Source organism: Trichinella spiralis (assembly GCF_000181795.1).
Source record: "Trichinella spiralis strain ISS 195 chromosome Unknown Scfld6, whole genome shotgun sequence".
In the NCBI taxonomy this organism is placed as follows: domain Eukaryota; kingdom Metazoa; phylum Nematoda; class Enoplea; order Trichinellida; family Trichinellidae; genus Trichinella; species Trichinella spiralis.
The window spans coordinates 6,340,120-6,367,303 of record NW_003526945.1 but is presented as its reverse complement, the minus strand read 5'-3'; the positions used below and the strand labels follow the sequence as shown (position 1 = coordinate 6,367,303).

The 27,184-nt window shown below is 33.2% G+C and overlaps 3 protein-coding genes across 3 annotated transcripts; 1 reads left to right on the top strand and 2 right to left on the bottom strand.

Moving 5' to 3' along the window:
* Positions 1-475: 475 nt before the first annotated feature.
* On the bottom strand, positions 476-2,398 carry Tsp_09767 (conserved hypothetical protein). Its single transcript, XM_003374404.1, has 3 exons — positions 2,354-2,398; positions 1,430-1,576; positions 476-550 (listed from the first exon to the last, which is right to left on the bottom strand). The coding sequence occupies exons 1-3, from the start codon at positions 2,396-2,398 to the stop codon at positions 476-478; spliced, it is 267 nt and encodes an 88-aa protein (XP_003374452.1).
* A 5,582-nt stretch (positions 2,399-7,980) lies between these two features.
* On the bottom strand, positions 7,981-16,565 carry Tsp_09768 (hypothetical protein). Its single transcript, XM_003374403.1, has 12 exons — positions 16,348-16,565; positions 15,810-15,903; positions 15,525-15,627; positions 15,339-15,447; positions 15,136-15,283; positions 14,773-14,871; positions 13,324-13,485; positions 11,330-11,440; positions 10,477-10,586; positions 9,765-9,941; positions 9,291-9,420; positions 7,981-8,181 (listed from the first exon to the last, which is right to left on the bottom strand). Exons 1-12 carry the CDS (start codon positions 16,563-16,565, stop codon positions 7,981-7,983), a joined length of 1,662 nt encoding a protein of 553 aa, XP_003374451.1.
* Positions 16,566-22,813: 6,248 nt separating this feature from the next.
* Positions 22,814-23,559, top strand: Tsp_09769 (transcriptional enhancer factor TEF-5). The gene is given in 3 exon segments (XM_003374402.1): positions 22,814-23,088; positions 23,204-23,326; positions 23,343-23,559. The coding sequence occupies 3 exon segments, from the start codon at positions 22,814-22,816 to the stop codon at positions 23,557-23,559; spliced, it is 615 nt and encodes a 204-aa protein (XP_003374450.1).
* The last annotated feature ends 3,625 nt before the right edge of the window (positions 23,560-27,184 follow it).

The window sequence follows — 27,184 nt, the reverse complement described above, 5'->3', positions numbered from 1 at the left end:
ATGAAATGATCAACGTCATTAACAAGTACAATTTTCCAGTAGCCGCTACAAATGCACTTCTTTTTCACGGTTTACCTATTTTGCAGTTATTTTTTCCAAAAACTTTGCCTACTTTATTATACGCAAATCTCTGTCCCATGTCCCAATGTCTGTCGCTACGACGTGGTTTATTCGTCCAGGTTTCCTGTCGCATTCCTATATAAATCCCATACAAACACTAAAAACCTTTTCTTCCCTGCTCGAACCTCCACTTCCACTCCCAACTCCGTCACCCATCTATCAACCCTACTCTCTCCTCCATCATAGCCTCAGTCAGTCGATTTTTTATAAAATTCCTGCAGGAAATGTTGCTCTTCGCTGCTTCATTTGATTTCCTGTTTGTTACGTAACTGACACTCTCATAAAACTCTGAATGTGCTTGAAATGGCACGATCAGTAATATTTAGTAATTTTGAAAATGCCCCAGGATAGAATGTTATGTCTTAAATGAATCTTGCGCAATTGAACCACACTTTACCAGCAGAAAAGTAATTATGGAGTAGAAATGAAACTGAAAGTGCATATTTGTAATTTTGCAAAAACGAAATTCTATTCCTTCATTTAATGTAAAATATACAGAGGCGTTTAATTTATGAAGAGGGGCGGATGTAGTATACAGAAAGATTTATCATGTGCATGCATTATTATACATGACAGTCAGTCGGGGAACAAAAAGTGCCGTTTTTTCATTTAAACAAAATTGGAATATCAAACACGTGTTAGAATATCTTTCAAATTAATAATTTTAATTGTATTTCAAATGAGCGACACGTTTCAGTTTCGTTTGAAACTGAACTTTTCTATTAGAAGGTCAAGATCAATCGAAAAGACAGAATGAACGTACACATTACTTTAAGTCCGTACAGTCGTTTTCCTGTCATGATAGTCCGGAAAAAGCTCTTTAGATACTTCTAGCACTTCAGTAAAGCTTCGTTCTGCGCTGGCTCTGTCGATTGGGTAAGTGAAGAAAATCAGTAGGAGTAAGGACGCAATCGGGTAATGATCGTTTGGGCGCAATGGAAGAGCATCAAGCGAATTTGCTGGATAATGTTAAAGATGTACGTTTTCCCACTTTCTTTTCAGCGTGTAATTTCACACTTGAGTAGCACGCTTTGGTCGTCGATATATCTTTATTAGGCGACCATCAAATTTTTTAATGGGCTTAAATCATACTGATCGAAATCAAGGTATAAGGGCTCTTATTCGCATGGCATTATTGCGGTGTTGAAGAACTTTGCCTACCATTATATGCTTTGTGTAATGTTATACCATTATTTATTTTCAGGCAAGCAGTCGCTCTTAATTATTCTCTTTGTGTGTTATGTATTGGAATAAATTTTCTAAATTTAAAAATGGTTGAAATACAGTTAAAATAATGTGTTCTACTTACATGCTCTCTTTCTTCCTCTGTCACACTTAAGTATGCATTTCTAACACTTCCTTCTCCTAAAAAATAATTACAAATTACAAATTTAGAAACAAATCGCATGAATTTTAATATTTTTACCATGCACTGTTGTTCAGATTCAATTACGTTCTATAACATGGCTATTGCGTTTTTGTTTATCTGATAATATTCATGCAAATGACATAACATATAACCGCATAATTATTGTATGACTTGCTTTTAACATGCAAATAAATTTAAGCATTTACAAAATGGTGAATGGCTGTCTTATGTAGGTTCCAGTAATGGTTATATTGGTTTGGTACTTGTGTGACTGCAGCGTCTATAAAAAACACAAGTAATGTATGGATAGGAATATTTCAATGTTAGTAATAATAGCGTAAAAACCAAATTTATTAGTCATATTGGGTAAATCAAGCATAGAATATTTGCACATTGCCGAATATGATTTACCTGTTAATTATAGACGACATGCAAGAGTGTGATTACATTCGCGCACCTTTTCTTGTGGCGACCAACAAAGTAACCGATCTCAAACGTGACATTCTGTGATATTGAATGATAGCAACCTCAGTTTGGGAAAACAATCTAATTTTTGAAGAGTAAGAGCGTAATAGCATAAATTAAAAGTGTTCTTTTATTAATTTGTTTGCTAAAATGAAAGCTCTTTTGCTTAAAGGCATGTAAGGTGATGAACAATGCAAATAGTATGGAAATTCATTTCATCAAGTTCATTTATCATATTAGAATCTTCAATTAGTTGCAAGAAAATTGAAATCACTATGTTTGATGCTGCACGCCATGCAAAATATTTTACATTACCATCAAATATTTAGGCGGGAAATAGCTTTATAAAAAAAGAGTCAGAACTAGTTAAGTAATAAACAATGCAATTTTATTACATACATTCTCTAAAGGATCTCTGAAAGGAATTCCATTTTTCATTCTCATTACTGGAAATTATCAATCCAAGCATAGAATGAATGTCAGTAACATAAAATACAAATTGCTAGTTTTCAGCTGGCCTGTTGTTGAAATCCTAGAATAATAACATATGAAATATAACTTATTTTTGAGTCATAGATGATTTAAGTGAGTAAAATTGAAAACATTGCTTGACTGATGGCCATATAATACTAATATAATGAATTGCTAACCACAGAGAGCACATCCTGAAGAGTGGTACAAGAGTAAGTGTACAATATAAATAGCATATCAAATTTTCTCCGTTATAGTTAGAGGGCCTAATACTAATGCAAAATTCAAGGCAAGAAAGATTTGAATTATTCTTGACAGTTTCTCAAATGCTCATCATTTAGCATAACACTGTTCTCAGGGCATTGCTAAAACTGTTTCAAATGAATTCAATGTAATAATTCATTCGACAGATTTCAGACATTTCATTTACTCAATTACTTTGATGTTTATTCAGAATTTATTCCTCCCGGGAACACGTGCATTAAAAGTCCATCTACAGAAAGAGCACTGAAGCATCAAAAGATATAAATCTACATTCATATATGCACTTGCATGGAACGGAAGGAAGCCTGCATTTCCAAAAGGCAGAATATATAGCACAAAAGTGTCCACTTTCAGAGAATACCATGTTTTAATGTGGAAAATGTTTAACTTACATAACATCACCCATTCAAATTCAAAAAAATATCAAAACCTAGAAATGTGCTAACGTTATAGGCTATTTATTCCGATACTTGTGGGTAACCACTGCCTAAATGTTGCACGGTACGCTAAGATAAATTTAATGAAGTGAAAAAGTTCAAGTTCGACGATACTGAATAGGCATGATGTTTTGTACGTTTACCCTGCATGTCCAAATAATAGAGCAAACAGAAGAGAATTATTCACTAACTACCATTAACTTACCCTCATCGTTCCTAAGTTGTACGAAAAAAAGTGAAACTTAAAAAGGATTTTAACGAAGTCGAAATAAAAATAAACGAAAAGCAAAAGCTAAATAAATGTGCATATGGAATGGCTGCATTAATTTTTACAAGACAGCTTTGCATTTTTTTAGCAAAAAAAGAAATTTATTTTAATAAGAATTGTTCCAGGTTTTCATTTAAGCAACTGTAACTTTCAAAAATAAAAACCTGTGTTCACTGAATTTTTTTGACTTATTACAATTCAGAGATAAGAATTATCCAAAATTATCACATTAGAAAGCTATTTTCCTGAAATATGCTAGTGTTTTTATTCTATAAAGTTCAAATGCTGAAACCGACAAATTTATTTATTATTTCAAAAAATCATCAATTGCGGATTATTGTAAATTTACATACCTATAATTCGTTCACAATTGCTTGCAATAATCATAAAATTATTTTACAATATGCTGCAGTTTCCGTGAAGCATGGAATACGTTTCACCGTACAAACTGGTGGATACCTCTAACGATTCGATTAAATACCATGCATGAGCCCAATTGTTTGAAATGAATTGTGAATTTATTTAATTTCATGGCATTTGTAACGAAGGTTCACCATGGGCGACTACGCATAATACTAATTATGCAAATCATAATTGCATCGCTGTTACTTAGCGAAAGTAAATTAAAATAGTCACACATTTAATATCTATGAGTAGCTTCGTAAATGGAAAAGATGGTAATGGGGACCGCATTCCATGAAATCTTTGCCTCATAACAAAGTAAACACTTGCAGTAAACGGCTATTCGTTTTGAATTGCAACAATTAAGGATTATTTAACAGCAATAAATTTAGAATTTCAAATCTACTAATCGTAAAAAAAAGAAATAGTTTATGGAAATCTAACATATTCTATGTCAAAAATGTTTCATGTGTAGAAATTAGCGGTCTCCGCTTCGGTTGAAAGAGAATTACTGATGGCGACACTCCTTTGTATTAAGATTCGCAGCAACTCAAAATTAATAGCCAAATTATTCAACATCTACTGGGTAGTTTGTGTTGAAACAATATAAAACACTATCTTTTATCAATATAAAATTATAACAATCAGAAAAATGTCGAAATTTTAAAAACAAATTTTTCGCCAATTTTCGCAAAAACAACCAAGCCTATAGCCCATGAAATTTTGCAATTTTCGAGGAAAATTTCTTTTTACAAAAATTAAAGCAATTAATTCGTATCGGTAGAAAATTATTTGCTAGCTGTTATAAAATTATACCGACAGCTCCTGATTAAGTATTTGTTGAGATATATCAAAAAAATGAAACCGAAATAAGATTTTAACGAAGTCGAAATAAAAAGGAATGAAAATTTAAAGTAAAATAAATGTGCATGATGAACGATTTCATTAATTTTTACATCAAAACTATCAGTGTTTTTTACTGAAAAAAGAAATTTATTTTATTAAGAATTGTTCTTGATTTTCGTTTAAGCAACAGTAACTTTCAAAATTAAAACCTTAGTTCACGGAATTTTTTGATTTATTGAAATTCAGAGATAAAAATTTTCCAAAATTATCACATTAAAAAGCTATTTTCGTGCAATATGCTAGTGTTTTTATTCTATAAAGTTCAAATGCTCATACCGACAAATTTATTTATTATTTCAAAAAATCATCAATTTCGGATTATTGTAAATTTACATACCTATAATTCGTTCACAATTGCTTGCAATAATCATAAAATTATTTTACAATATGCCGCAGTTTCCGTGAAGCATGGAATACGTTTCACCGTACAAACTGGTGGATAGCTCTAACGATTCGAATAAATACCATGCATGAGCCCAATAGTTTGAAATGAATTGTGAATTTATTTAATTTCATAGCATTTGTAACGAAGGTTCACCATGGGCGACTACGCATTATACTAATTATGCAAATCATAATTGCATCGCTGTTACTTAGCGAAAGTAAATTAAAATAGTCACACGTTTAATATCTATGAGAAACTTCGTAAATGGAAAAGATGGTAATGGGGACCGCATTCCATGAAATGTTTGCCTCATAGCAAAGTAAACACGTACAACGCATTCGTTTTGAATTGCAACAATTAATGATTATTTAACAGCAATAAATTTAGAAATTCAATTCTGTTAATCGTAAAAAAAGAAAGAATTAGTGAAAATCTAACATATTCTATGTCAAAAATGTTTCATGTGCAGAAATTGGCAGTCTCCGCTTCCTTTGAAAGACAGTTACTGATGGACGAATTCCCTATGTATTAAGATGGGCAGTATCTCATCTTTAGAGAGCATTTATTCCACACCTACTAGGCAGTTTGAGGTGAAAATCTCCAAAACACCGTCTTTTATCAATATAGAACTATAACAAACAAAAAGCTTTCAAATTTTGAAAAGAAGTTTTTCGCTGATTTTCTCAAATAATGGTAGTGTATAGCCCAGAAAATTTACATTTGCTGAAAAAATTTTCCAAAAATGACTTGAATTCATCAGGGTGGTTTTGCAAACCAGTGCACATCATTGATGGCGCTGTTCCAAATTGCGTATTTGTCGAGATGTTGTCGCAAAAGTGCCACAAAATGGGGTATCTATAATTTACAAAATATAAAAAAGATATAATAAGTACTGTCTAATTTCATAGTCACTATTCCAGTTGTGCAAATTTGTTACAATAAAGAATAATTATGAGGCACTAAATTTCAGAAACTGTAGACAAGGGGAGATATCTTTATATTAGTTAACTGTGAATTCGGCATCTGTTTTCAAGGATATTTCGAAGCAACTACAAATTAACTGAAAAGTGGGCAACTCACTCAAATAGGTGCCTTCTTATTATTGATGACCCACGTTCCTTTGTACACTCCTGAATTACGTTGAATTATAAACGAAATAAACAAATTTCAAATGATTTCTAGATGATGATTTGATTTTGCTGTGAAAATGCTGCACTGTTCAGTCGTCGCACGCCCTTCGCCTACAATTATTTGGAATGAAAGTAAAAAGTAAAGAAATAGCACACTAGTCTATTAATATTCATCGTATTCCCATTTAGTGATTATTGATCAGAACGTCCATTCAATTTGCATATTAACTGCATAATTGTCACGACTTGACTGAGGAAAAATTTGCATGAATTACGTAGGTTAGCAATTAATAATCTGCCCTATGCCATACATTTCATTAATTTAAAAAAATTAATTTTTTTTATTAACGCAATAATCAGAATTTTCATATTATCATGTTGAAAACAACGGAAAATGCCCAGAAATGAAGGAAAACTGCGTTGCTAAATACTCAGTGATGTTGCACCAGTACAGACTTGGAAAGTGGATGCTTTATTTAAATTGTGAAAAGTGTTTCAGTTAGTAAAAATTACGCATTAGTTAGCTGGAAATTAACTGAAAAATGTGCAATTTCTTCGAATATATTTCTTATTCTCCTTGTGGTCCATTTTCCTTTGTGTTGTCTGAATTACGTTGAATCGTGAAATTTCTTAGGGGTTTACAGCTTACAAATCACACAACTTACAAACTAATATTTCAATAGATTCATGGAAATATAATGCATGGATGATTTACTTTGACATGAATTGTTCATTTATTTATGTTTATTTTCAATCAAAATTGATTCTCATCATAAGTGTATTCGCAGTTCGTTACAACAAATCTTCAACAAATGATAAATTAATGAAAATGAATAAGTCGAGCGTTCTATTCATATTTCAGTTAGTTGTGGAGCAATGATTTTAAAAGCGATTGAAATGTTCTGGAAATAAAGTAAAAATGCCATTACACAGTGGAAAATATCGCACAGATGTATAGATGCGCTTTCAGCGAAAACCCTACTAACTCTAATGATGATGCTTTTATTTTTTTGAAATCATTCAACATCGTTAAGTTTCAAGAAAGTTGCTCTTGTGATTCTTTTTCTGGCTTATAAGAAAAACAAAATTCCAATTTCGTAGACCACTGATTCCAAAAATAGTTTGAATTTCATTGAAATTTTACTTTGCATTGCTCATCTCACTTGTCACCAATTATTGACGACTGAAATTTCATCCCTTGAAATATTATCGTTTGACAGACAACTGACTGCTCACGATGTTTGTTACTGAATGGTTTATTAAATTGATTTGACAGATTATTTAATTATGTACTCAATTATCACAGTCGATTTTTTCAGTGGAAGAATACTGGCTATTCTAATAACAATTGCTGTTGCACATTGTTCTTGTAATACACAGATTGCATCATTGAACTTCGAAATTTATATATATTTCCGCAATTCTGTTGAATGCTTGCAATTCAAAAATAAATAACTTTTAAAACGATGATTGCTGAGTGCCGCACGGATAAAATGGTCATTTTCCCAACGTATTTCTGTAACTTGTAATTCGCATAAATATAATAGGGAAATTTATATTCCTAAAAATAAATAATGTGTTACAATGCATTCATTGGCTGGTCAGTCGAATAAGCAGGCTTGATCAGAGCAGGCACTTTGCTAGTACTGATTTGGTTGATTTGCACAATGAACAACGATAAGATGTACATACCTGTTGTTGTTCATGGCCTAGCTTCACCACAGCTCGAATACTCAGTTCCGTATCCTTTTAAAAATGCACTTCTACGCCACACTGAAAATGCAAAAGACTGATTTTTTAATAAAAGGCCAACGAGGCAAACGTTGTGTGTTATTCAACCAAAATAGGCTATTATTAATCGTGAGAGCGTTCGATGATAAAAAGTTGAAGGCTGTTGCCACTGCTGCAGCAATTGAGACCCGCATTAATTTAGTTAGATTCGCCATAAAAATATGCAAATCTTTCTGAAATATAAAACAAATAGTGAGTACTTGAAGCAAATAAAAACCCGGGCAAAAGAGCACTGAATCAGATAAATAGAAAATCTGCCTCAGCTTGATGAAGCATTCACCTCACAACCTTCAGCCTCATGAAACACAATCGCAGCTGAACTTGGACGACCAACAACAGGCGTAATACGCGATTAAAAATTCAATTATTAGTACAGCAAACAATGTGTGTGTGTGCGTGTGTGAACTGATTGCTGAATAAATTATTATCTGTTGCAGTAGTGGCATTGAAAGTGAAAAATGACTCACTGTCTACGTCTACGATGGAATATGTAGTCTGCACAAAATTTGCGTCTACATGTTCCTTCATTAGTTAGTGATCAAGTGTTCAGAAAATTGTACCGAGTGAATCAATCTGTATTATTTTGAACTTGTCTACGATGGAATATGCAGTCTGCGCAACATTTGAAATTTCTTGAAAAGCTTCCACTTGAAGCATTGGTCAACTAACTAGGGTGACAAAAAGAAGAGCAGCCAGCCTCATTCGATGAGACGGGTTTGAATTATCAGATGCCAATAAGAAAACGAATAAATGTTGTTGAAAAGTGCTATTTACATCATATTGCGCAAATAAGATCATATCATATTAAAACAGAACTGGCAATTTACCAAGGATCATGTGTAAGTGTTGATACTGATATTACTGACACATGCAAATAATTTAACTTCAGCAACTTTGCATAGTTTACTATTCAAATGTGACATCACTTTCATATTTACTGCAAGATGTAAACAGAAGGGACATTTAATTTGCCCTATTTTAGCAATTAAGCTATATCATAGCTTGTGGTCATTATGGGGAAAATAAAAATAAAAAAGAAATATAATGTTTCCAATTCAAATCGTATGAAATAATTCACTTCGTGGTAAACTTGACCATTTTTTGACTGTATCCATTATGGTTGTTCACTTTTGGCTAGGCTAAATTGTACAGCCAAACAAGCTAATCGATGCTTTGTTTCTGAGTCATACACTGTCATCAAGATTTGATAGTCACCCTTAAATTATAAGTGAAAATTAATAAGCAAATAAAAACAGTCAATTTAAAGTAAAACACAACAAACCGGCGCAATTCTTGGCGCAAAGTCAACACTGTTTAACATGAATGAATCGTTGATATTGTAATACATCGGCTCAACTGGACAGCCAAACAAATCACTAGTGAGCAAGCATACTGGTAAATCACTGTATAAACTGAAAATGTAAAAATGATTGATTATAATAATCAGTGTTATAAACTGAATTTCATATTTTAAGCATTTTTACCATGATCCAAATCCGGACAAACATGGAAGTCGAACCCAACCGGATTTTATTAAATATTTGCGCAAAAACAGACGCACATTAACTCTATCAGGAGGAGAACGTGAAACGTTTGCACGAAGAAGAAGGCGCATGCGACCTGGGAAAGGCAGTGGATTTGGTTGTGCGTCCAGATATTCGAAATGAATAATGCTATTTTCATTGCCTGAAAAAAATCATGCTCCAAATTGTTTTTATGCTTTGTTCATGTATAAAATTAATAATTCAATTTTTACCGCAGTCTTTGTAAACTAAATGGGTGAAATTTTGAGCCGGTTCCGCTTGGAATAGTGCAAACGTGGAAAGACAGAAAACGAAGCTTAAAATCCAGTGGAAAAGCATCTTCGCAGAAATGCAAGCAAGCATATGGAATAAGACCGTGATTGCTACTGGTAAAATGCCGTTGTGATGACCTTGAAAAAAGCTAATATGAAAAGAAAACTTTTTAGACAATAAAGCGTGCTGACCTAGCTTGTCAGTGGCAGCTGACTCAGCAGACCACCCAATATCCAACATAAATATCAGGTCGACGATGATTAATGACCACCAGAAGTGCTCACATAGGCGGTAAGTTCAAAAGCGACCCCAATCTGATGCAGTCCCGTTAGCAGAAAGCTTAAAAGGTTCTGCTGTACTTGTACAGCAGATTGGTTATCATAGATTAGGCCTATGCCAATTTTGATAACTGCTCCCTGCAAACGGCCAGCACAAACAACACAAACTTAACGCATCTGACCTTGTTATTTAACAGTACAATAATCATGCAAAGCATTTTTTTTCTTTCTTTTTCACAAAATAACAGCATCTTTCGATTAATGCTATAATTACTGTCTACAATCACCACACAGGTCACCTTTGTTATTTTCTATATATGCAATTATTATTATTATTTTAATATCTATAGTTCTTCTTTCATTGTTCTTTTATTTGAAACAAACTGTTTTTTACTGCTCAGCATAAAGAACAGACAAGCTTAACAGATAAGCTTTTGTTTGTACTAAATAAATATCAAAGTTCTCCACTTTCCAATTACTAATTTTTAGAAAATTATCATACCACTGAAAACAAATCATCAAAACTGAAAAAACTATTACTGACAAATTCTATCATGAATAAAAAATTACTAATGATAGATTTTTTCTATCGACAACTGCACTATTCTATTGACAGTGAAGAAGAAATGCTTATAAAAATTTAAACTGCAAAATAATTTAAACAACCAACTGCCATAATTATGATTAGTTGAAAACTGCGTAACTTTTATAATCATTACATATTTGTAAATAGATAAATAAAAATGACAAAAAGTTCAATTTTTTGTTAACAGTAAAAGCTTTTCAACTTTTTTATTTTGTTTCATCTGATAACTTGGCCTTAATGTAATCAGAAAAAAATCACAATTTGACAATTTATAGAAATTAAAATAGTTTTTTATTGGAACAGCTGGAACTCACTTGAATGAATGACAAAATTAAAGTTGGCATTCAAAATCAAGGCAGTTAGTTTTATTGTCTGATAAGTGAAATAATTCCCACATGATTAAAGTACTAAAGATTGTTCAGCAAGTGTTTATTTTACTTATTCATGAAAATCCTATTCCCGTTTATAAATTCTCTTGCACACCACATCTTCGCATTTGCATATCTAAAGTGTAAGCACTTAGTTGGTGGATAAAGTTAATTTTAAATGTCAATTTATATTTTTGACTGAACAGTTTCCAAATTTATAATAATAATAATAATAATAATAATAATAAGTATATTTTATGAATAAAAGTTTCAAATGACTGAAAAAAACATACCGTCAGCATTTCATTTCCATTTATTTCACGAATAATTTCAGTATCTTTATCTCCAGCCTTCATAGCCATCTGTTTTTGTATTAATCTACCATTCTCCAGAGTGCATAGCATCTATAATTCAGATGTCAGATTTCATAAATTTTAGAAAATTCAATAAAACTAAAAAATGGACATGAAATAAATCACTATATTATTTGTTGCATAAAATTTAAACAAAAAAATTTGTGATTGTTTTAAGATGGACAATAACGTATTCATAGCTCTTAGATTCGAATTTTGTGACAAAGGAAGGGTTGAGTTTTCAATGGAAAGCAGTTGAAATTTAAAATCAGCAACAAGTTTATCAAAAATGACTTGTTTCATAAATTAACAACATGGTATCTTCAAAAATTAAATAATATTTTCATAAATTTTCACTAGTTCACAAAGATATAAGCATAACATGGTTGATATGAATAAGAGAATAATTGCTCGATAAAATAATAGTAATAATAATGAATAAAAATATCTCATTTAAAGTTTATAATTATTTCAATTTGATAATCTTATATAGGATAGTTATAATAAATAATACTTTAATATTACGACCATCCATGGTGGTTAATTCAATTTCTTTGTTCAACTCGAATTTTGCTTCTTCACTTTTGAAAGTGCTCATTGTTTTAATAGTCCAGACATTACCATTAATAATAATCTCAACTGTTGGAGACAGTGCACTGGCAATTTTACGGGTCGCAAAATCTACTCCTAGAAAATATCATTTAAAATAAACTGTGCAAGTCCCAGATGAAACTGAAATAAAATTCATAACTGAAACTCAACCTACCAATTTTTTTCATGTACTGATCAAAATTTTCAGAATGATGCAACTTGTATTTTCCAACAAAATTTTCACTCATTTTCTAGAAATAAACAAAATTACATCATGCTACATTACGCAACAATTTTTACACTTGACAAACCGAAAAGTGATCTCTGAAAAGTGAAAAATTTTGCTTGTTGCATATCAATAAATACGTACAAAGAAGTTAGTTGATCACGTGAGCACACAATGAAAAGTCAACATTTGCAATAGTTAGCTTATTCTTTGACTTTAGGAAATAAATTATTAATCATCGAACATACATACTACCACTTGCTCAACGATAAGAATCTCATTCTTGAAGTGTAAATAAATCACAAACACCGTAGTACATACAACTAACGGATCAAAGTCATGCTTAAAGTTCTACGCATTTCTAATCGAATTATAGTTTTAAAAATTATTTAAAATTTTGCAATGTAAAGATTTCAAATAAATAAGCATTTTTTTTCAAATTATCGCTCATTAATTGCATAGCTTCAATAGATGGAAAAAATAAAAAGAAAGAACACTACTGTGACATTTACATAAATTATTTTTCATCTTTCAACTTTCCGTTTGTTCATTCGCATGCAATAAGAACTCCACGGTGAATTTAAATTCGTGAAGTTTCAAATTAAATGCAGAATTATACATATTAAAATATTTCATTAATGGAAAAAGCTGACAAAACAATTTGAATTAAAAAAGTAAAACTTACCCACAAGAAATTTACGTCGTTGACAGTTTGTTAGTTAGCTCGTTACTGAGTAGTCTGTGATATTTATGACTGTTTGTCAGCTTTACTTTTCACCGTTGACAACAGAACTGAATTGTATTTCATCATTTCACATCTTGTCACAATATGAACAACATTTGCAAAAATAAAAATTGCATTTTACTTGCCGTTAACAGAAAGAATGAACGCTATAGACAAACTTTCCGCGTTCGATACAAGTATTAAAATTTTCTCGGCCTCTTACCATTGGCCAAATTTGCATAATGATCCTCGCATGCCACTGAGCAGATGCACAGATTCATCATCATTGCTGCTGATCATGGAATGAAAAGTTTCAACTTTTGATCAAATTGAAAATTATTGATAGAAAGCTGACAGATAAAAAAAATTTTCTCCAAGCTTTAGCAGAATTACTTTAGAGAACATTATCAATAAACTGTTTGAAAAAATACTCTCCATTATCTTCTTCTGCTGATTCAACATTGCCAGCTGTTGTGCAAACAGTGAAAGCAATGATATATTAACATGCATACAGCTTCCAGATTCAGCAGAAGAGTTACGCTTTGTTGAAGCAAACTGTATTTGTAGTTAAAATAGGTCCTAATTTCTTTTGTACATAATCTCTTCACAACTTCTGTGTAGTTGCTTTCAATATAAAGGCGCGTGCACCGCTAGCATCAACGGTGCTAGTCAAGTCAGTTAGTTAGTTAGCTAGTTAGTTTAGATCAGCGCTCACAGCGATCAACCAATTGATGGTGAAATCAGCGCTGAATTTGAAGAAAGAATTTTGCTATTTATTATTACTTACTGCTGATGTGTTACTGTTGTTCAGTTTCATGTATTCCATTTTTGTGCAATTTCATCATTTGTTCCTGATTTAATTTTATTGGGAAATACAGTAGTATAGTAGTATACTTCGTAATACAAATAAATCAGTTCAAAAAAAATTCCTGCATTACTGAAACGAATTACGTTCCATAAAAAACTGTTTCATCATGAATAATAATAATAATAATAATAATAATAATAATAATAGTAATAGTAATAGTAATAAATAGAGGAGCAACTTTTGTTTAGCACTCAACAATTGATTTTGTTTTTTGCGCTTTTTCAGCAGCTTCTGTATTCATCACTGGGTTTCTTCCTGCAACTAGATCGTATCCAATGCGTGCGTGCAATGATTTATGCACACATTACAAAATGCATTTTGCAAGGCTAAAGTTTGTTAATAAAAATTTTGGGCTTCGAAAAACAAAATCAAGTCGTCACAATATAAGTAAATCAAAGAATTTCTCAAGAGGATTGCAAAATGGCCATCGTTTATCACCAACAAAGATTTGTTTTGAATAAAGAAAGAAAGACAGAGAGAAAGAGAGAAGATGGGGGGGGGGGAAGAACGAGAGAGAAAGAGAAAGACGTCCGCATTAAAATGCACACGCGTTGTACAACCAAATCAAGTTGTGAAAGAAATAATAATTCAATCTTTGTAGAAGAAGTACAGAAAACGCAGGCCTCTGGTGTAACAGTATAAATTCAACGAAAATCACTCTTTACACCCTGTCGGAACTGAAAACCACAGCCTAAAATCGATATAAGACTTCAAAAGGCAGGAAAGAAAGAACAGTGACAATAAAATGCAATGCTGGCCAAAATATACTGCTTTAGAGAGTATACAATAGTGACGATCTACACAGAGGAAATACGTTCTTTCAAAATCTATGATTAATACGTGAAACAGCTCTAATAAAAAATGTCGAACTTTCTTGTAGGACCTTTCTGGTTGTTTATGGGAGAAACAGGTGTGACCGCTGCTGACTACGACCACACTACTGGAGAATTTGGATCAACTCGAGAACGTTTCACCTGTGGTGGCTGATCTTTGAATGTACTTCGTTCCGCATTGTCACCAATATCCGTCGTCGGCGGATAATTGCTCAAAGTGTTGTTGCCAGTTCTAGTTATCTGCAAAATCAAACGTATTTTTTTTTAGCTATCGTTAAAAATTCAAAGTAGATAAATGTTCATTTGAAAATTTTTCGCTACATCTGAAGAAATCCTCCAGCAGCAGACAACTACACAATAACTAAGTTATATATATACAAAAAATTAAGTGGCAGAAAATAATTTTTTATTTAGCTTTTCTTTATGAACACGGACGCTGTTTGTTCACAGTTCATAAAGATTAGTACAAATGGAATAATTTTTGCAAATTGTATCGTTCGTTACCTGACAACGCATTTGATCAGTTTTTCCTCCTCTGCTTGTCACCGGTTCCTGCTTCACGGAAATGCTGTTGTGCACAAGAGTGGTAGTATCACCGGTGTTTTGCAAGTTACTTTCATTTAAATTAGCCAACTCATTAACGGCTAGTCCACTGAAAAATAGTTTTAAAACGATTTAAATTTTCCACATAAACACAGTGCGCTTACTGAGAAGCTGTGCTGAGTCCCAACGTAGACTGACCTGACCAATTGCCGAGCAAAACAGCTGAACTGAAGTTACCTAATAAATTAAGGTCAGAAGAAGGTAACTGAAAGTCTGAAAAAGAAAAAAAAAGAACTGTCACTGTTTATCCAAGACAACTTTTACATGAAAATCTGTATCAAAATACCTACCATTCGCTAAACCAGATGACAAACCGCCGTGATAGCTGCTTAAAGCTGAAGATGACAATGGTGTGGTGCTTGGATTAGCAAGCAACCGTCCGTGATCATGATTCTAAAAGACAAAAAGATAAAAAATAATCTGAATCTAAATAAACAAAAAACAGATAATACTACTGTATCTATGTTGATTCCGCTGGTGCTTGGTACTGCCAAGCGAAAAGAAACGTTTTCAGCCAAACGCGACTTGTGAGTCCCTTGGGAATTCGACAGTTGTGATATCAAGCGCCCACCAACACTTGCTGATCCTTCTGGAGAACTTTCATTCTGACCTGATGTCAACGCGTAGACGGAAAAATCTACAAAATTTGTAAAGATACAAACACAAGATCTGTACTGAATGAAGAAATATGTATATATTTTACTGTTTTCTTCCTCTTTTGAAGAGCGATTTGATCGTTCCATATGAAAGCCATTTGGCAAAACGCTGCTGCTCAATTGAGTGTATTCAGAACAACTTGTGGTAGGTAAGAAAGAGTTGAATTGATTGTTTATCAAAGACTATAAAAAAAGAACAAAAATGTGTCTGTAAATAACTACTCCAACTTCAAATGGCAAAAGAAGACAAAACGCTAAGCTTTTAACACTTGCACTAACAAGCTTTCGACTTGCAAATTCAATCAAATACAGTAATTTTTATTTCATTATTTTATCAACCAAATACATACCTCATAACACATAAAATCTCAAAGTGAATTTTCCGAATTACTTTAACATAAACACTTTTACATAAAATGGTGCACTTCTATTCGGACAAAAAATTCAACTATTTTACCCGGTTAACAGATAAGTCGATGGTACGTGAACTCTGAGGTGTTGTGTTGGTCGGCATTTGAGAAGTAAACATTTGCTCTTCTTTAACTGGAGAGCGATTTTGCTGTGGAAACTGTTGAGCTGCATGCTGTTGGTTACTGTTCGATACTGGAGATGCACCGTCAAAACTGTCATCATCTGAATCAGGTGAAGCACACTGATTAGCCGTTCCAATGGCATTTCTGTGCTCTTTGCGATGTAATGCCTAAATGAAATGAAATGAAATGAAATGATCTCACAAAATGTTTATCAATTTTTAATGCTTTAAATTTAAGCACAAATTTAATGAAACATTACTAAAACGTTCTGTTCAAATAATAATAATAACTAAAACATACTGGTAAATAACATTTTCAAACATAAATATTTAATGCTTATCGTTGACTTAAATACAGTGCCCATTTTCTCAAGAAATAATACCTACTAGCTCTTTCAGCTGCTCATCGTACGTGTAAAAATTTCATGTGCTTTCTCGCCTTGCAAATAGCAATGCATAATCGCAGTAGCTATCTTTTACCAGAAGACAGATCAGAAATTGATTTTTATAATCGAAATTTCCATTTCACAAAAGCTTCTTATTTATTATACCCTTCCTCATGAATCGCAACACACCAGATTCATATATAATTAAACTGTTCGTTAGATGATTAAAAAGAATTAAAAAATGTACATGAAACGTATGCAAGTATAAGAATTTGAAATGTCATAAAATATTCTAAATCAAAATGAGAACAAAAAATCTTTAAACAGTATGTTTTCGTTCGATGCAAAATTCTAAATCACAGCCTACATATATATATTTCATTGAAAATCACCGGCTGTTTTTATTTAATCAACTGAAACAACGGAAAACAGCTTGCAAAAATGAAAAGGATTAACAATTAATACAGAGAATTCATATTGATAAATTCGTTCTACTTAACGATATAATTGAAATAAATAATTTAAACGCGGAAAGTTTCAGAAACGTTGCAATAATAAAGATGAAGAAAATCATCTCAACAACGACGCTTTTAATTGAAGTTCTTTTCCATGGTGATGTGAAAAAAAAATTAACCTTTCTAACTAAATAGATTAAACAACAAACTTTTTAAATAAGAGTAAAAAGCTCTCATATAATCCTCAGTTTATTTATCATTATTTTCTTTTTTTCAATTAGTTTTAGTTTCATTTCTTTGTTCTGTTGAAAAAACATCCTGCTAAAAGCGGAAATCAAGCTGCTTCTTTCACATAGCAAGCACATAGCATAAAATGAAAGCAAATTATTGATTTGCAGTTGAAATAGAAATTCATCTAGCATCAGGGACCAAACAAGACAAATAAAATAACAACTATCCAAAATAAGCATACTGCGCATAGCCAACAACAACCCATTTATTGAATAAAAATAACCTGACAAAAAAAATTAAGTGTGCGTCTGGAAAAATAGAAAATCAAATACTCTGCAATAAAACTACAGTAAGCTACATCTTTTTCAATATCAATTCCTCCTCTTCAAGCATTCAACGTATCAGTTTCGCAAATCAAAACATTACACACACACACATTTGCATCACAAACTGCTGGCGATGACATTGTCTTCAAAAGTTGCTTGCTATTATTTATCAAAGGGTACTTCCCCGCAAGCAAATTTTACGCTCATTTTCACAAAACTGGGGACAATGCCATCATTAGAAAGTAACTGTTGATACGTTCACAAATGCCTCCTGGGCAGCACCAAGATTTTTGATTTCAATCAAAAACGTGACACCGGCCGGCTAATTAGTCGAAAATATCCACAAACTCACGACATTTTGGCGCCAACTGCATCCAGTCGTTACTAGTAAAGCAACTAGAGCTTCATTTGACACTTGTCAATCAGGGCCCGGACAAGACATCACAGCGCCCAAATGGCGTCTTCAGTTCTTGCCCACGCACACAGGCAATTCAAGCGAAACGAACAAACGCAACCGATCAATGGCAAAAACACAACAAGACGACTCAAAACTGCAATCAACACACAACTGAGTTTCAGCTTTATGCTGTTGTTCTCTGTTATCATCCTGTTCACCATCTTTTCCTCTGGGAAACGACGAAAGATAGATAAATAAATCATTTTGAATCGTGCGCCCAATTCACTTCTATAATAACACTGTTGTTTGCTTATACAAACAAGCTTTACCATCATCCATCCCTCACTCTCACTCAATCAACACTCTACTGTTTCTCAGGAATGTGTCAGCAATTGTCTGCAGCAAATGTCATTTTGTTGTTCTTCATTATTTTTTAAAATACTGTAACTCAAAAAACAGTACGGATAACAGTTGTATACTGTACAATGCCAGTTGTTAAGTAATTTTTTCAATCTTAGATACTGTAGTTGATTTTTTAATTACTGTATTACAAAAAGATATGCTGAACGATGTGATGAAAAGCTTGCTTTTGGTCAAAAAATAATCTCATTTACTTGGAGCCAAATTAAAGTTGAACATTTTTTGTGTATGAAAATTTTTTCAATAAACAAAACGCCCAGATGAGTTATAGTTTCTTTGACCAATAACTAACCGATAATTTTATAATAACAATAAAGAAAAACTTTTGTTTTACATTGAAAAAAAACCATGTCATCTATCCATCAGCCTGAAAATTTTGCAAAAACTGATTTTCAGGCGAAAAAAATTTCAAAAAAGACAACAACAAATTCGACCGCTAAAACCGTCAGTACAGTGTTAACCTTCACTGTGGACTTTGAAAATTGCAAACGATAAAAATGACATGAAAATATATGACACAATAAGTACACGGTTGTTGTCAAAATTAGTGAAAGTTAAGAATGAATTATATTCTGAAACTCAATGCAATCGCGCGCGCACACACACAACAAACACGCACACGTAGTAGCATTGGCGTTTAACAAATCTGCACAGCGACAAACAAACACAGTGACTTGATGATGATGATGATGCCTAAGGCACATCTAGGTGTGTACGCAACTTCCGAACGCCCAATTAGACACGCGCATGCAATAGCGGTGGTAAAGTGCTTTTTGCCCTACGGTAAAGTCTTGCACCCAACCGACCGACAGAAAAGCTGGTCAAGGATGTCCGCACGTGTTTGACACTAGGCTTTCATTGATAAAGGCGACCTATTTTTTGACTAGTTGTTCAATGTTGAAGTTGATTTTTTTTTGATTTTCTGATCTACCCGCAAAGTTCCAATATGACAACATCCAATTGGAAACCAGATACAGCCGATACAGCGTGACGTCAGATGCGCAGCCGCGGAATGATCAAGGTTAAATTATGTTTTGTTATTTTCTGTCTTAGGACAAAAAAGCCTGCTTGTGAATATACAATCAAAATGGATTCAAATGATGCGGTAACTACAACTTAGATCAACTTCATCATCAGAACACATACAGCTGGGTGCTTGTACGGCGCTAATTGTACGCATTTTCTCAACACCTTGGTTTGCGTGATGAATGAATAAGCAAACTCACACGCGTATCATGGATACTGATACTTGGAACAAATGCCATTCAAAGAATATCACGCTTATGAGGAATAATAATAATGATAAGAAGAAGAAGAAGAAGAAGAAGAAGAAGAAGATGATGATGATGATGAAGAATCAGCTTGGTTAGAATCATTTGCAATCCAACTTACGTAATCCACGCAAAAACTTATAATAAAAATTGGAATTTCTACTTTACATTGCGCTCAGGGAATCAGCATTTTCTATTGAATTTGAAACATTTTAATGTTCAGATTAAGCCGTGTCGATAGAACTATTTCTGTTCAGTCAAGTAAGCCGGCGGGATTATATGGTCTATTGCCGATGAGCTAGCTGCTGAATTGATTAGGTAAGAAAATGCCACGAAGATCAAGCAAATTGTACTTTGTTTTATTATTATTATTTCTATTTAATTTTTCTACATATTACTTTGATCAAAACAAAATTTCCAAAAAAAATTTACCCACGAATGAAGGAATAAATAAAACAGTAGTGTTGATGCAGTTCTGATATGCGCTTTTGAGAAGACAGCAACAACAAGTCCTATCTCAGTCTCTCTAGTTGAAAGAAAAATATACTGAAAATGAATATTGTTTAAGCTCTGAAACGATCGATATAGCAGAGCAAATGCTTTTTCTCAGTGACCACAATTAACATGGCGACGAGATAGGGGTTTGTTTTCTACTACTGCACTGTCGAAATGAAACCTTTTCAGGTTTTTTCTTTTGAATATTTTTATGTTCAAAGAATTTTCAGAAGATATTTTTGTCTGAAGTTTCCACTAATTACAAATATTTTTGTTTCTTTTACTTTATTTCATTTTATTCATTAACCCGAAAAAGAAATCAAGTAAAAATTCCTAAATTCAGTTTTTCATTTTACAAAACAGTTTTGAAATACAGTGTGTCTGTTTGAAATTAAAATTACGCCACAATGTAATGATAATTAAATTAACATTATTACAACCGTTTACTGTATAGGAAAAAGAAAACAAAAGCTGAAAAAATGAAAATGAAAGCTGAATCTATTTATTATTCTGTTTGGTGATATTCATTTAGTATTTACGTAAAATTGTTGGAATAAAGAAAAAAAATAGCTTTTATTTTCTTCAAAAGCAACACACGATTATTATAATTTCTTTTGCATTCAAGTGTTGTGAAAGCAATCCCAAAGTCAAGTCCCCAAAGTAGTTTTCTCTCTCTTTCTGTCTCACCATCCTTCCCTCCCTCCCTCCCTCCTCCCTTTATTTCATCATTTCAATCTATTTTCAATGGTTCTAATTTTCTTTTGTTCTACGTTCCCTAGTCGACGTTGATCTGGTTGCTAACGAACAAACTTGTGGCAAGTTTTCGTCGCTACCGACGGGAAAAGAGGAAAAAGAGTCAGGACGGTAAAATTAATTCATCTCTTACTTCGACAATGTCGGCGTTTGTGCGGCTCTCGTGCGGCTCATTATATTCGGTGTATTTCAGCAAAACTTTGTCCATATCTGTGCTGGCGTACTGGAACAGTTTGTTGCTCGAGTTGAAGATAATTAGGGCGATTTCGCAATCGCACAATACCGACAGCTCGTAAGCTTTCTTCATTAGACCAAATTTCCGTTTCGTGAAAGTTACCTTAACAAGTACATAAATGTACAATGTAAAACAACACATCGTAGTTATTAACGGAAAATTTTTGAAACACTGAACAAAATTAGTGTTAAAATTAGAAAATTCGCTGACGCACTGACGTCAATCGTGGCCAATCAATCGATTAATGCCTCCCCTTTTTGCTTCTGTATATTACATACTATCCCTACTGGATAGCCATCCAGCCGGCTTCATTTGTAATGCAAAAATCATTTACAAAATTAAAAAGTAAAGAAAAACTTGGACTTGGAAATAAATAAAGAACAATGGGTTTTGATAAAAATGACATATAATGAAGCTAGTCAGCATTGGATATTTAAGAAGAGGGGTAAACGGTGGTGAGAAAGCAGTATATTCTCAAAAGTAGCACTTTTTCTTTACCTGGCGATTGCGTTCATCTTGAATGCGAGAAATTTGAATCTTCTTCCGTCCCATGTTTTCAGAAAACAGAAAAAAATAAATATTCTTCTTATTTTCGTGACCTCTAAAAACAGGTAAATAATAATTTTGTCAAATTTCAAGAGCAAGACACTACACTCGAAAACGCTACGCGTCATCAGCAGCTAAATATTCAAAAAGTGTGTCAAAGAAAATAAAAATTTGAAAAATTAATACTACAATTATAGTAGTAGTAGTAGTAGATCGACCGATTTGTTGTTACATTACAAATTTTAAAAAGTCCACTGAAAAGTGTAAAGAATAAGAAGATGGAACAAAATTTGACAAACTGGCAGAGTAATCAGAAAGAGAGAGAGAGAGAGGGAGAGAGAGAGAGAGAGTTGGCTATTAGCACAATTTTATAAGATGTCGTGAAAAGAATTGAAATTCAGAAACAGAACACCAGTTGGCATGCTTCAACAGAGCAACGAATCAAATGTATAATAATAAATCACAGAGAAGAGGAGAAAGAGAGAGCAAGAGTAAGAGAGAGAGAGAGAGAGAGAAAAAGTTGCGAGTGTGAGCTATGGAGGCCAACGAAAGGGAAAGAGCAAGCGCAAGCGAGAGCACGCGCGCTCAGGCAAGCGAAAGAGAGAATAACTGAGTGAAAAGAGAAATAGAAAGAGAGCAGAGCAAGCGTATAGGCAAAAGTGAGGTAATGGAAAAGCCACGACGAAGAAGCTGTTCGTCAAAATGCTGACGTCGGCAGAGCTGTTGGCTTGATACCAGCAGTCGCACACACATTTGCCTGCTTCAAAGCCGAGTTAGCTACTAAAAGCTGGCACAACTACTGACTGACTGAGGCTAGTAGAAGAGAGAAAAAGAGAGACAGAAAAAAATTCCAGCAGCTTCACAGAACAAACTTCCATGGACAAAAAGCGACCAACGTTGCTGCTGTTGTCGACGACAAGACTGAGCTTTTGTGACTTGTGTTCAGCAGCAGCAGCAGCAGCAGCAACAGACGACAGGTACAACGGTAAACGTGGACGACGACGGTGGGTGGCGTCGACATGTTTCTTTCGGTCGCCAACAGCGCCAATGTCGATCACTCGTCAAAGACAGCTAAGAAATAGGATGACATTCAGTTGGCAGAATGACAAGCGAGCAGTGAAAAACTCAACTTTGAACAAATCTTATAGGGCGTGGTGAACGGATAAATTGCAACAATTTAACACAACAAAAATAAAAAATCTGTAAAGGGAGAAAAATATAAAAAAAACAGAATAAACATCGAATATAAATATAAAAAAGGTTCAGAAGATGGAGAGGAAAAGCTGAAGTTAAGCCACAAACTTTTGCAGACTACAAGTCGCATCGGTACCTAAGCTTTTGTGAGAGCTATCGATTCATCGCGACACGCTGGCAAAAACGGCAGCAAATGTTCAATACATAAAAGACTCCTCATTTTCAAAGCCCCTTTATGTCACTCACTGGCGAACAAACTGCTGCTAACTGACGCGAACGCTTGCGCCAACGAAGTTAGCGCTGTCGCGCCTGCTGCTGCTGCTGCTGCTGGCAGCGCAGCGATCAATTGTGATGAGAGAGCGTGGAAGCGCAATGGACAGCAGAGTGTTGTTACTTGTGCTTATGTGCATCAGAAAAGAGAAGAGTAGAGAAAAAGAACGAGAGGAGAGAGAGCGAGAGAGAGAAACTTGAAAAGCCAAACCAACTAACCCACTGACGCCCACACATATCAAATGGTAGTGCGCCCGAAGCTTTAATCTACTTTGACACACCGTCCAACTGCAAACTGCGCCGTCATTCAAAACTGCGTTATAAATTTTAAAAATAGATACATTTTTCAACCAACTGGGGTACTACGGTAATAAAAGAAAAAGAAGAAGGAGAAGAAAAAAGAGAAAATTGAAATAGCATCGATATAACTTCTATTTACAAATATACAGATACAATCTTGACCAAGTATTATAGAAAAATGATATAGAATAAGAATGAGAAAAAGAAAAAAAAAAGAAACATTTCAAGTGTTGTGAAAAAAGAAACGATAATGTTTCATAGTGAGCAGCAAGCCAATTGAATTGCTATTTTTCTCCATCTGGATTTTTTGGAAACTCTTCGAGCATTTTATGAAAAGTGAATTGCTTTGAAAGCAACCCACCTGTTGATCATTTGTCCATGCACAACATTTGAAATTAGAATAATACAAAAATTGCATCAATAAAAGAGAAATATAGTTATAGTGGAGTCATTTTGCACGCTTAACGTGTGTTCATGAGTCGTTTCTGCCGGGCTAAAAGTGATAAATTGGAACATTCTGGCCAGATATTTCGCTTTCACTCCGAGTGGAAGAGCTATTTGGTCTCCTGGAGAGAAATGGAAAATTGAAGACTAGATTCGTTTATATTTAGAATGAAAAACAATAAATTAGTCCACAGTGCAACCCATAATTCACCTAAACACCGATCTATTGCTAAGTAAAAGTCTTCGATAAATTGATACAGCATTATTTGCTTTGCTTTAAGCCGATCTAACGAAACAAATACTTGCAACCAAAACAGCATATAAAAGAAAAATGCTCATTTTCACGTAAAATTGCTCTACTATTTGCACAGCAACATATTTTTTAATTAACGCATTTGTCAACAAATATATGTATGTATAATTCGAAATAATTCTAAACAGAATTCACATACTGTATGCAAAAGCATGCAGAATAATATATAAATATTGCCGATATAATTTTGAAACATCTACATTTCATTATTTTGAAACATTTTGTATATTTCAATCAACAATGTGAAGAAAGAAAAAGAAAAACACGCATTCCTATTCAACACAATTATATCAAATTTCACAATTCCCATGAAATGGAAAATTACTTATTAACATATAGAAATGATAAATTTCAGAAAAAGTACTATTGAAAATTTGAATTGAAAGAAAAAAAAACAGTTATTCAATATCAAAATGTGAATAGCAACAACAACAACAACGAGTTGAATTGCAAAATGAAAATGAAACAACCATACTGCTCACATACATGTCACAACTGCTTCACAACAAAGTAATGCTTGAAATATTCGAATAGAATAAAAATGTAACAAAATAGAATTTTCCATGCACACAAATAAAGTAAAAATATTATTCAAAAGCAACTAGTCAACAGTAAAAATTCATTTACATTTTAATTAAAAGTTATTTTCGAAAGAATTTCCATTATATTTTTATTGCTATGCATTATTAATTATTGTGCGCAGATGATTAATAAAAATGTTCATTATTTATCTCTTAATAATTTTAGCCTAAGAAGCCATCAGAAACGCCACGCAGTTGGGAAAGCATGTTTTCAAATTCCTTTCATTTGAGCTTTTTAAAATATCGTGCGCTTTTAAAGATTTTGTGGCGATTTATGATGAAAAATGCAATTCATTCATCGAATATGCACATATTGCTCATGTGTCTGTGTCTGTGTCTGTGGTGTTTTTTCATACACCAATCAGAATGTCATTTTAAAAATATACTTACTGTAACAAATATAAGTATATAAAATTAATGAAAGAATCAGATATGTCAAGGTAACTTATAGCTGGAAGTTTCAAATGGAAAAGTGCAATTAACGATATATTGTAATAAGGTAAAATTTTAACAGATGTCCAACTTATCAAGTTTGGAGACTTGTTATAAACTTAAAGAAATTGACAAGATACTAAATCAATGATAGCCATATCAAATCTTTCATATCACCCAGACATTTCATGCGCTGAACGTTATTTGCCAATTTTTGTTCATTCGAATTAATTTAAAACTTTTCGCAAAAGCTAACATCTTTATTGTTTAGCAAAACTTAGCAATCAAGCTTTGAACTGCAGAACTTACAAAAAAATAAAAATTCTGTACAAATAAAAAGGCACAAAAAACACTTTCACTGAAGAGAAGCTCATCATTTTCTCCATACTACTAGTAATCTTGCTAAGCGCTGACGTCTACGTTAACTATATCGATTTCCAAATAAGAAACAGTCGGAAGTAACGTGCATATTTTCAAAATGCTGGCAAACATGCCACTTTGCCAGAGAAAAAGTTGTAGAAATAAGTACCATGTTTCTGATAATGTAAAGCGATTAAAAAAATCTCCATTAACACATAAAGCAAAAGTTGGAAATCAGTATTCTGCTTTTCAAAATATTGCTACCTGCAATTTTTAACTGAGCTAAAAATAAAAATAATAATAATAATATGCTAAAAGGCTTAAAGTATTTTGTCTATAAATTATATAGAACTTTACGTCAAGATTTTCAACGTCTACCAATCACATAGTTATTACAGAAACAGTTTTCCAGTTTCCAGAAGAACGCGCTAATAATACTGCGGACCCTGTTAAAGCATGTTACGTGATTTATCGATTGCCCTTAAACTGAGCGTTGAGTGAATAATAACTATTTTTTAATGTTGTCAGTAATCGCCATAGAGTACCTTCAACAGAGTCGATTACTCTGATCAATAAGCGTGTCCGTTAGAAGCTAATTTGAGAAAAATGTAACATTTTACAATGATACAGCCAACGCATGCACTGATTCAACTTTTAAATGACTCAAACCTACTGCAAACATAAGTTCTGCTAATGAGCACTATTTATTGTATCAAACTCATCATCTGCGGAAAAGACACTCTAGCTAGACAAATTATTACTGATTACACAGGATGTCCAAAGTTAGTAATTCAGGTTGGAAATGTCCACCTTTAGAAGAAGAAGTTACGAGTTTAACTTTAAAATTTTCTCTTTTCATTTTTGCAAAAGTGCACTGCAGCAAACTGCAAATTTACTACTACTACTACTACTACTGCTGCTACTCACATCTGGCACAGTGGAAAGTCGTGTAGGCTTTCAGTAGAGAATAAGTCGCTTGACTATGCGAAATGGAAATTAGCAATCACGTGTGTCCATCCATCTTTCTGATAAATCGATAATGCCGGTCAAGCGATGCCTAGACGCTAATCTGAAGCAGATCAACCAAACTTGTAGCACCAAGCCAGAGCTTGAGCTGCCGACTTAAAAAAAACTAGATCTGTGGCTAATTTTAAAGCAGTCATTTATTTACAAATCACGTCCACTCAGTCAGCTTTAAACAACTGCTATTTACTGAGCAACAGGCGCTGTAAAAGTCCTCATCAGTTACGAGATGAATTTTGCGAAAATGTTGCGAAACTTTTTTCAAAATATAAAAAAGAACACAATGCAACAAAACAGAAGCAAAAGTTGCACATCGAGGTTGATAAATTT